This window comes from Anthonomus grandis, chromosome 2 (genome assembly GCF_022605725.1).
Source record: "Anthonomus grandis grandis chromosome 2, icAntGran1.3, whole genome shotgun sequence".
NCBI lineage: Eukaryota > Metazoa > Arthropoda > Insecta > Coleoptera > Curculionidae > Anthonomus > Anthonomus grandis.
In genome coordinates this window covers 39,193,537-39,205,855 of record NC_065547.1, presented here as the reverse complement: position 1 = coordinate 39,205,855, position 12,319 = coordinate 39,193,537, and the positions used below count along the sequence as shown (strand labels likewise).

Below are 12,319 nucleotides of genomic sequence, written 5' to 3'. Positions count from 1 at the left end.
GAAGACATATATATAATATTAAAAACAAAAAATTAAAAAACTTCAAAAAACGGACTTAAATTTAACTTAACTTCTCTTTTTTTAAAGGAATCTATTGTTAAATTATTTATCATTATTTATGGGACACCCTGTATATACAGTATCGGACAAAATTAGAGCAATTTTTTAAATCATTAAGTTTAAGTAGCATGTTATGGTTCATATGTTTTAAATTAATTGGTTAAAGTAAGTTTAATTGAAACTCAGGTAAAATATAATATTGACATGTAACTTCTAATACAATCTTATTTATATTATTAAAATAACTAAAATAAATATTTTTCATCACGACAAAATTAGAGCAACTTAATTTTTTTTTTAAATTAAACTGTACACAGAACTACAAAAATCAATATTTTATCCAGTACCCATTATTGTTCCTAATGACTTAATCGCATCTTTTCGGCATTGAAGCTATCAGATTGTTTATTACGTCTTCATCTATGGAATTCCATGATGAAGACGTAATAAAAATTAAAACATTAAATGAGGGGGTCAGAAGCCAAGAGGTCCAAGTGACATTTTTTCAGAAATCGATCTAAGTGTAAAAACTGAATGGTGAAACATTATTTTATATTATGGCAAAGAGAACTAAGTGCGTTTCAATACTAGTGCTGCTCTCTATGAACTGTTGAGAAAATCAGCAGATTCAGTCGCCCGTATTGTTAATTGGCATAGGGAACTAAGTGCGCTTGAAAAGTTGTTTTAAAGTTTTTCTTAAATCAAAATGGTTACTTCTGATGAAGACCTAAATGGTAAGTTCTCAAAGTGCTATATAATTTGTTGAAAAATGTTTTCCTTGACGTTATTTTAAAAAAAAATTTAGATCCGTTTAGTGATAATTCCGATGTTGATATGGACTACGTCCCAAATCAAAATAGTTCAAGTGCGCATGTCTATATTTTCAGGGGATCTCCCAAAGAAACAAAATGGTTGGGACTTGCAAACTTCATTCATTGTTTCATGTGTTTCTAAGCATATTCCTAAACGACCCAATCGACTGGCAGTTTCTCAAAAAAACGTCAGCACAATCATAACGTTGAAAGATTATCGCGTTTGTAAGCAGTTTTTTTTGTGTACGTTGAATATTTCTCAGAAGAGGTTCTATAACGCTGTTAGTAAACATAAAGAAACAGAAATCGACCATACAGATCAAAGAGGTCGTCATACTTCTGGAAATAAACTAAGCGAGGACACTATCAATTTAGTGAAAGAGCATATAAATTCCTTTCCTAAGTTTATTAGCCATTATACAAGAAAGGATAACCCAAACCGTAAATATCTATCTCCAGAATTAAATATTTCAAAAAATCTATAGTTAATTTTAACAGATCCTGTAAAAATCAGCAAATACCGTGATATTTTTAACACTTAGTTCAACCTTAGTTTTCACCGGCGTTACACCGACACTTGCTCAACCCGCGATATTTTAAAAATCAAAATGAATGCCCTAGATCCAGGTTCTGAAGAAAAGATTCATTTAAGGAAAGTATCTTCTGTTAAATCCTTGAAGAATTAGACCACTACCTTAGCTAAACAATCCCCCCAAACTCGTCATGCCATATGTTTTGACCTGCAAAAAACTCTCCACTTCATTTGTTACATGCACCAAAGTGTACTATTTACGTCAACTTTGGACATACAACCTTGGAATACATGATCTAGCTACTGGTACTGGCAACATGTATATGTGGCATGAGGGAATGGCAGCGAAAGGGTATCAGGAGGTTTTATCATGTCTAATGAAATATATTGAATGTCTGCCACCAACTATTACCCATATAGACGCTTTCAGTGACAACTGCGGCGGACAAAATAAAAATAAAAAGTGAAAATCTGGACCTGTATTGTGCAACATACCCACATCAAAAGCGTAGATCATCAATTTCTTGTCTCGGGCCATTCGTTCATGGAGTGCGACCAGGATTTTGCCCTTATAGAAACATCAAAAAGGAAGCATACAAACATATTTACTCCTGATGATTGGATCCATTTTTTGGGAGGCGTTAGTCGCAAGCCTCGGGACTTTCAATCAATATCTCCAATGGATAGCTACGTGAAACCAAACATTGTAGGCCTTAGTAAGATGCAATGGTTGCATTTTGAAAAAGCCGAACCTTGCAAGATGTTTTATAAAGAAGTCTACAACTAAGAAATCGCATTTAATATAATGGACCTAACACAAAAAAATACTACTGGACGCCCAAGGAATCAGCCAACCACTGCATTGTCAAATTTGCATATTACTCCACCAAAAATCAAACTGGCCAATTATCATAATCTCTTGCAGCTACTACCTTTTGTTCCGCCTGTCCATCATAAATTTTACAAGGATCTGTTATATGAAGGAAAAACCTCAAGGCTTCAACAACAACAAATAATTATTAATGTCACCCAAGAAGAGATTTTGAATCCGATGATGATTAATATGTTTTTTTTTATATTGAGTTCATGTTAATTTCTCCATTAGAATAAACATTTTTTTATTTTGGTAAATTCATATGTATTTTATTTTTAAGGCAAAGAGGTTTAAGTGACTGGCCTATGACTTTTAAGTCGCAAAAAAGCCTTACATAAACCAAAAAATTATGTTTAGAATTTATGAAATGTATTTTGAAACATTAAAATTACAATATTTAATAAAAACAGAAATATAAAATATCACCGAATATTTTTTAATGACCTGAAACTTTAATTTAAACATTCTCAAAACTCTAAATTTGTTACTTGGACCCCTTGGCTTTTGACCCCCTTAATTGTTTGTAAACCACTGTTTTACAATTTTAATGGTGTGTTTTGGGTCGTTGTCATGTCAATTTTAGGGGCATTTTCCATTCCGCATAAGGCAGCATTATCCGATATATTAACATTTTAGAACCTGTCAATTATGCCCCTAATTTTCTAAATAGGATGTATTCCATAAGCTGAAAAGCAGCCTCGCACTATGATAATGCCGCCACCATGTTTTACAATAGTAGCAACGTACTTTGGGTCAAGCCTTTTTCCCGCAGGACGTCTTACAAATTGTCTTTTGTCATTTTAAAATATAAGAGTCTTAGATTCATCAGAAAAAAGTACCTTTTTCAACCGTGGGTGGTCCAGTTTTGATGAAACCTAGCAAGTAACATTCTTGCGTCTCTATTTTTCTTAGATAAGAAGTTTTTTCACCAACTGCGGCCAAGATCTGACTCGAAGACATTCCTGGATCATTTATACTAAATCATTTAATGCTCCTGTTCAAGTTTTTCGGGGTTTTCCTTGGTCGATCACCACGCTTAAAGGTCGTAACCCTACCTCGGTAATTTTCACTACTTTTTGATACAACTTCGTTTTTTCTTTTCTTTTTAAATTCCAAATGTAGTTGATATCCATACTTGCTTATTTTGAGATAAATAGGCATCAATAATTTTTTGTTTTAGGTCCAACGAATAATGCACACCACGCGGCATATTCTAAATAAAAACCTCACAACCGCACAGTTTCTCATTCAATACTAAAACCAGTTTGTTTTTAAGACGCTCTAATTTTGTCGCAGTAAAATTCTTGATTTAATTTATGCTGTGTTTTTTAATACCGAATTTAAATTTTATTTTTTTTTTTAGTTAAATATCACCTAATTTAAATACATTTGGACTTTTATTTATTCATTTGATTGATATTTATGACATTTGTTGATTGTGAAATGATTGGATCGTTAAAACACTACATTAATCATGTTTTAAAAACTCAGGAATATCGTCCGGTAGCTCCAAAAGTGGAACCGAAAAAATTAGTGCGATATCGCGACAACAAGATAGTGAGCCTCAAAGGGGAGCGTTACACCGAAGTGAAAAAAGGGGACGATGTCGAGGACATTTCTTTAAAGAAAAACAAAAAAGGCCAAGCCCACACCCCGTAACCAAGTGGTTACACGGGCCCTGGCCAACACTCGGATTTTCCTCACCCTAATAAGTTTATTTACTTACCCGTTTTCTTAATTTCGAATATTTTAGTGTTACTGTATAGTTTCGGCTCCAATCAATTCTCGAATTCTCCCCACTCGCTAGTCTGTAGAAGATTACATTTTTTAGGTTATTTATTGTTATTATTATTATTATTACTAGTATTTGTAGTAGTAGTGTCGAAATATGTGTTGTTAGGTAGTCGCCCAAATTTAATGTCGCTTCGTAGATTGGTACTTGATTCGTTTAGTGTTCGTGACGTATTTAACTAGCTATAGGGAGCAAGTGTCGGATCTGGTCGGTTTGGAGGGCACACAAAAAAATGACTATTTTTATCAGTTTTTTTTGTTTTCTATTTGATGTGTTCGTGATATCGGTGGTTGTAATACAAGAGAAGATAAATGTAGATGACACTAATTTACGATCGGAAAAAGTATAGGAACAAAAAAGTCAGATCTTATATACATCACTAGATCCCTAATAACACAGAAACATGTTAGGAACATGCCAGCAATAACCCTATTTCCTTACACAGGTACCAAAAATGTTTCTGCAACATTTTAGAATGTCGTATGTGTCGCTTTGTGAAAATTTTTTTTTGTGGTTTTTTTAACTGTTGGTAATAAAAAATTTAAAAATTTTTAAAACTATTTGCAGGTTTCTATGACCTTGTATAGTCAAGGTGAGAGATGTACACTACAGTGAACACCATGGCCAAGCACTGACAAAGTGTATATAAAAAATACTCTATAACTTACTTTATATCAGTTTATTTAGTATGAAAACCGTGAAAACAGTTTTTTTCTCTACTAACGCAAAGAGATATGTTACATTTAGAACATTTTATATATGTGCGGGACTTACACTGAGCTTCTTTGCACCTCCCTATTTTGTCACAAAATATAGGAAAATGGCCGATATTATCAAAACGTAAATCTAAAACAGGTCTAATTTGTTTATTGGTTTGAGTAGGTACCAACGGAGTGTTTTGAGGACTTGCCGCACCTGAAGAAGTCGTTGGTCTTCCTCGTTTTCTTTGTAGGTATTTTTCCACATAATATAAGAGATTTAGCCAAATCTTGACGAAAATGAATTAGATCAATGACATTTTTTTTAGGTACACCAAGCTTTTCAGCATTTTTCTTGTACTCTAACCATGAATTTACAACAGCCATATCTAAGGCATGTGAAATAAGTCGAACCGTCCATTTTCTTGATCTAATAAAGGACCTATAAAGGGAGATCAGAAAATCGCACTTATCCACACCTCCCATTCCATTATTGTAAAGTGACACTACTTTTGGTCTTCGAACTTCTATCCCATCTTTGACACATGTCATGTGGAGAAACTCCAACAAAATTGGAACCAAGAGTAACCACACTCCTGTCGACCCATTTGGTCAAGATAACACCGGAATTTTGACACATTTTCCATGAATCCTCTCTCTAATTTTTTCTTATTTTCCTGGCGGTCCGTAAATGGTGGCTTGGAAAATCGATCTTTTCGAATCGTCCCGGCTGCATAAATTTGCTTTTTAGATAGCCAATCGAAAAGCCAATACGAGCTGAAGTAGTTGTCAAAAAAAAGTTTAGATTGTAATGGCATCCGTTCTGACAATTGCATAACAACAGCAGGCCAAATAATTGGTATTCTGTTTTTAATTCTGTAGCGGCACCCTGATAAATGATAAAATCATAAATTGTTCCCGACTCAACTTTATGCTCCACTTTGTTAGCTTATTTTTAATATATTGTTTTATATTTAGGGAGCCTTTGAATGGAACCATTTGTTCATCCACACTGTATACTTCTTCGGGATCCAACAAGTTGAACCTTTTTTTTATGGAGTTATATAAAGGTCGTATTTTCCATAGACGATCTGCGGAATTTTTGTCTTCCTCTGTAGTAAAATGCATGTTATTTCTTATCTTAAAAAATCGATTTACAGACACATTTTTAGATATTAGAGATATAGAAAATGTTGGCTCCCAGTACATGCGCACTCTTGGATAACTTAAATTTCCTATAATAAGCAAGATTCCTAAAAATGTCTTCAGCTCAGGAACGGTTGTGGCTGGAAAGTTAGCTACAGCATTTTGTACTGCGTAAAAATGTGTTTTCTCCATACAGGACTCTAGCAATTTGTCAGTAAAATATTTAGAAAAAAATCTAAAGGTGATGGCAAATTTCTTACCTCGGATTGAGAGGGTTGAAAAAAGTGAATTGAAGGTGACATTTCATACATTCCTTTTATCCACCTTATATCTTTTTTTTTTGTATAAGATTTTGTGAATCAAAATACTGCTTGGCATATTCAGAGGCAAGAAGCAACTTCAGATTTTTCGGAGCTTACACTCGGGTCTGGGATAGCTTCATTGAATGAAGAATCTTCCAACTTCCATTGAGACAAGGGCTAGTAGGACTCTCAAAAAGTTCATCTAAAATACAAGAATTTGTTTGCAATAACTCGAAAAATAAAACTTTTTTTATGTTATTTATTATACCTCTTGAGGATACATTATCTATTTCTTCCCAACCGTCGTCAACCTCTAACCCCAATTCCTCTAACTCGGAATCATCCCCATTGATGAGTTCAAACAACTCGTTGTCCCCTAATGGTTTAGTCCAATATCTGTCAGTCACGACGTACACTATAATGTACATAATTTTAATTCATCATATCTACTTATCTAATAATCTTTTTGCAAAATACTATTATTTTGTGCTTACCTGATCTAATAATTATTATAATAAAAATATCTAACGCCTTTTTGTAAAAAAAATAGCGTAAAAAACTTTGTAAACATTAAAGAAGCACGTGTCTAATGAGAATATGCCGGGCAACTGTTCACACAAACATCAATATTATCAAACGTTCATATTTGTACTTGACGCGACATCTAGAGAATTAAGGTGACACTACAACACTTTCGTGTACAACGTTACCATCACCTATTCGAAACCAGCTACACGGATTAAATCTTATGAAAGTAGGTGTACACTGTAGTGTACACCATGACTTAAAGGGTTAAGATCCTATTAAAATAAAAATCAAAAAAGTATGCCATTTCTATGGCGGTTAATATAATTTTTAATATATAATTTTGATAATTTTCGGATAGTTTTATAAAATGTCTGTAGAGAAGTAAATGAAATGTTATGGTGTAATGGTACATTTTTATTTATATTTTTTAGACAATACTTAGTCAGAAACTGTTTAAAACCTTTAATTTCAAACTCTTTGCACTTTTATTTTATGGCAGCTAAAACTTTTACACGCGTACAAAAATGACATAGTAAAATATTCCTAGATCACCGTATGAGAATAATACCAGCAATGTTTTACAAAAGTCTTCATTAGGATCTACGATAAATGTCCGAAAAATTGGGTCATAAATGGTGATTAAATTGTATGTTTCTGGCATGTCCTGTGTTCTCTCTGTGATCTTTTTTCCGGCGCCATATCTTTCCATATAAAGTCTAAGAAATAAATCAGAAAAGTTAGTTTAATCATAAAATTTGGACTTATTAAGTACTTTGGATATGGATTTTTTTTCAAGACTAGATCTCGAGAATTTTTTATTTGGCTCAGAATTATTTGCTGAAATTCCTCTAATATTGATTTATAGGTCAGTAAGATTACAGTAAAAATAGTTCATAGCGTTTTTAGAGAATAACCTTATAATTTTACTGTCTAGAAGGATTTCTATTAGATCCTAAAATCTTAAGATTTTGTGTACTCTCATGTACAATAAAAAAATATTGAATATTTTAGCAGTCAAACTTTAGAAAATTAAATGTTTTACCATCATTATTTATGACTAGGTAATGTAATAATGTGCAGGCATTCTTCTATCTTCCAATATAAAGTCTAGGAACCAAATTAGAAGAAGTTTCTTGGTATGTAAAACTTTTTAGATTAAAGGGAATTTTTTCTAGAAAACTGCCCAAAATTCCTATAATCTTAATTTGTCGGTCACTATACTCGAAAGTCCTTGATATTACAAGAATTTTTTTTTTAATCGTTAACCCAGATATTGTCACTGTTCTTTTAAAAGCCATACCTGCCATTTTGCCAGAAAAAAACTTTTTTCATTTATTATTTTAGAAGATAAGATGTACACCCCTGGCCATAAAAATAAAATAGTAAAGCAAATTATTAAATTTGCCTTTACGTGAGTCATTTGCGAGAAATTAGGTGTTCTTTTTAAAGGACAGTGGCATAATGCACTACTATATAATCTCGTAACATACTAATAAAGAGCCCTTAGAACAAAAAAAAACTTCAAATAAACTATTCTTTTGTGTGATATTGCTCGAAACAATCCTTGGGATGTAAGGCTACTTTACACTTTTTTCGAAAAATGTTGCTTTTTTTGTGACACAAAGCACAGCGAGTTTGCTTTTCTTGGTAAGCAACCAGATGATCCACTCGATCATATTTGGAAAATGCATGTGCTTCTTTTGGAAGTTTACTTGTCCTTCCTTCCGATTTCTTTTTGAATGATTCCAGTATTCCCACCGCAATGGACCGTCTGAAACTAACATGATCCATTTTTCCATCATTGAATTTGTGAAGACGCCACGAGTTTTGTAGAGCCATATCAACAAAATGACTAAAAAGGGGGAAGTACCATTTTTTGCCTCGAATGGATGTTCTGTATAAATTTATGTTTTGGTCTGCCCTGTCTACTCCGCCCATGTTTTCGTTATATATTTTTATAATATGCGGCTGTGGGACGAAAATCACCTTGTTAACTTTCTTACAAAATCTTTTGACTTGTATAGTTGGAAAAACCAAAAGAAAAATTGGAAGCGATATTGACAATACTATTGTCATGCCACTTGCAGACCACAATTTCATTCTCTTCTGTTGTAGTATAGTGAAAATTACCAGGTGGTTGTTTCTTTATTTCACTGGCTGTCACTATTGGGCAATTTTTCGGTAAACGATTTTCCCGAATTGTTCCAGTACCTTTTACGCCTCTAGATTTTAATTCAGAAAGCAGCGGCAACGACGTAAATAAATTGTCAAAAAAGATGTAAATGGTAATTCATGTCTTTTTGAGAAGCCGTTAAAGCATCTACTAACTCAAGGACAATACTTGCGCCCATTCCTAAAGGTTTATATTCATCTGACAGTTTAGTATTTGAGCCTTGATATGGCTGAAACCACTCAATATATCCTAATCTGTTGCTTCCAGTCCATATTTTATATCCCCAGCGAATGGGTTTCCCACGAATGAATTGTTTCGTTGGATGTCTTCCGTAGTAGGTCACCATCGACTCGTCTACACTGTGATGCTCGGCTGGAGGGGCTATATCCATAAACTTTTTATTCAAAAGATTTATCATTGGACGAAGTTTTCGAAATCTGTCATCAGGCACAAGATTAGCATTGTCGCAACAATGTAGATTTTGCATTATATGACGATACCGGTTTCGAATTAGTGACCAAGCTATTGTTAGTATCAGGAGAATTTTCCCAGTAATTTCCTGACGCGAAAAACAATTGTAGCCACTTAGTAACAATATTCCAATAAAATAACGCCTTTCATCGTTTGTTACATCAGCATTACGATTATTACTACTGGCGTACAAATTTGTGTAAGTGGCCAGCAAGTTTATCATTTCATCGTCAAAAAATAAAAAGAACGTGTCAACTGGCAACTGTTGTTGTTTTGGCATACAAACAGCCTCCCAAGTAGTTAAATCAGAAGTGATGTCATTCTTGGTCCACGAAAATTCATTTTTTGCTTTCGCTGGCTTGGACATTTTTTTTCTTTTTACAAGACGAGATAATGGTAAACTATCTTCACTATCGGTCGTATGTACTCTCAGGATCAACATTTTCAAAATTTGCCTCAGCATTAGCTCTAAGCTGTCCTCCAGGTAGGTTATTTATGTCCATGTTACCTTTATCGCCACTGTCTTCATCTGTTATATCATCGTTTTCAGGTGAGAAAATCACTATTTTAGTGGGAACTGCGTTACAAAGTTCCAACTCCTCTGCCTCAGCTAAGAGTTCGTTGAGTCAAAGGTCTTTTCCAGTAATAACTAAAAAAAAAACAACTCTTTTTAATGCCAACAGACATAAAATAGACAAAAATTTAGGCAACACAGACGATTTGAGCATTATTCGAAAATATATTATTTTGTTATCGAGCTATAAAAATATTTATTTGGTCAAATTTGGCAGTGGATTTTGCTACTGGGCTTTTAAATGAACACACATACAAACACTAACCTAACATAAAAACCATAAACTATATCGATGTCATATTTATTGTTGAAGAGATACCTATTGTTTATTTATACAATTTTGTAAATTATAATTTTATTTTACAAGTATTTTAAAATATAACTTACCTGGAAAAATTTTTGTCTTTTTGCATTTTTACACCAAAATAAAAAACTATATGTTTACAAAACAACACTCATCGAAAACTAATGCCGGCCACGAAACACGTGTGCAACTAAATATACATTAGCGAAAAAGTAATGCCAACTCTAGTAGAGCAACCTAAGTTACGCTACAGGCGCCTATTGATCGATGGCTTTTAAAAGTACAGTGGCTAAATATGATGTCACTTTTTTTACTAGTTCTGGCGTTATCTGGGTTAAATCTTTTTCAAATCAGATTTTGAGCTAAATTGTTGTAATATTGGACTAGCAAGAACTAGTAGTTGATTCATATTTCTTGAAAGCATTTATCAAAAAATTAAATGTTAATACTTCAAATAACAACATTTAATCTACGCAAGAATATAATGTGTGACTATCAGCGCCTAGTATTTCACATTTCTTGGAAAACGGCGAATATTTTTGATTTCATACAAAAGTCTTTAGGGTTTTTGTCAAAATTCATCTACTGTCAAGTCCCATTTAAATGAAAGAAACATATCAAAATTCGATTTCATCAGCCACCATGTTTCGATCACAAAACCTTGTTTCTCCTATGAATAAATGTGATAATTTCTTCCTAACCTTCCCTGAAAAAAAATGTGATAAAAACCGCCCGTCCGCGCCTCGCACTTAATCCGACTACTTGCTCCATTTTGATGTTTACACCGTAAGTATTATATCTATCGTATATTAAGAATTACTAGTCATTTTATTGTATTTAACTGTTTTCATTTAAATGGGGGTTTTGTGAGGTGGAACTCTATTTCCCCGTGCAAAATCTATCATTTAAATAATTTCAAGATGTACCTTTTTATGCTACAGGGTATTGTATATTAAGTTCGGACATTTAGTTCCTTTTTTATTTTTAAAGAAGAGAAACTAAATGCAAAACAAAATAATCATTTGGTTGTAACGTACCCTTAAATATATATTTAATTATATTTGTTCACAAAATACTGTGATTCACTTTGTGACTGGCTGACTTTAGGTGCTGTTCTACATGTACAATCGGATTCAAAAAGTTGGATCCCTATGAGTTTTTTTGCGATAAAATATTGAATTCGGATAAGATGTGAAATGAATAAACTATAATAATTAAAAAAACCTCATATGGGTACGACAGTTTGGCCCGTAAGGGATGAAATACTCTTAATTTTTTTTTAAAGAAGTAAGACCTAAAGTATAGTCAGCCGAGATTTGATACTTAACATTTTTAACCTAAAATAAGTTGTATTATTTTAGTACGTAGTAGACTGCAACTATTTTCACATTTGTTTAGATTTAAGTATATAATTTAAAAGAACAATTTCTGTGCAAAGCCAGTAATAGTTCTCTCGAATCTCTTTGTAACTTAAGTTTTTCGATTTGTATGTTGTTTCTTTATTTTGAAATATATACCACATAATTATGATGCAATAAAGAAGTGTTTTTTTTTTTTGTTCATTTCTTATAAGTAGAGATATTCCGTGAATCAGGAAGCAGAAAAAATAAAAATGGTACTTGCTGTGTTTCTGCTGAGTTTTTTAATTGATTCAAACTTTTTGCACTAAGAATGGCTCTTTGCTGTAGCTTGAAAAGTATTATCCATATGGCTCCATGAAACAAATATTTAATTTTAAAGTCGCAAATAATTATATAAACAAAAATGCTTAGATGTTGTTCTAATTCTATAGGTGCCCTGGTAGTGATCTATGAAGGTCTGCATATTTACAATTCATTTATGAAATCATTTTTATTAAATCTTTTTGTCTAAAAGCCATTAGTGCTTTGTACAATGGTTGTAAATCTGCAGGTTTTGCTTTATATTAAGTAATGGCAATAGCATTATTTCAATTTTTTATTGAAATAATGCTATTGCCATTATGAAGTCTTAATTCTCCAAGTAAATTTTAAATGACCCCTATATTTAAAAGTATGTCTGCTCACTAATACCA

The 12,319-nt window shown here is 32.7% G+C and overlaps 1 protein-coding gene across 1 annotated transcript in view; it reads left to right on the top strand.

The window, feature by feature from the left end:
- Positions 1-11,808, top strand: part of LOC126750231 (CUE domain-containing protein 2) — a 32,210-nt gene extending 20,402 nt beyond the window's left edge. The window contains exon 6 of the mRNA XM_050459779.1: positions 3,770-11,808. Within this exon, the coding sequence (XP_050315736.1) occupies positions 3,770-3,937 (168 nt within the window). The 3' untranslated portion in view covers positions 3,938-11,808. The remainder of the gene's footprint in view (positions 1-3,769) is intronic.
- Positions 11,809-12,319: the final 511 nt, after the last annotated feature.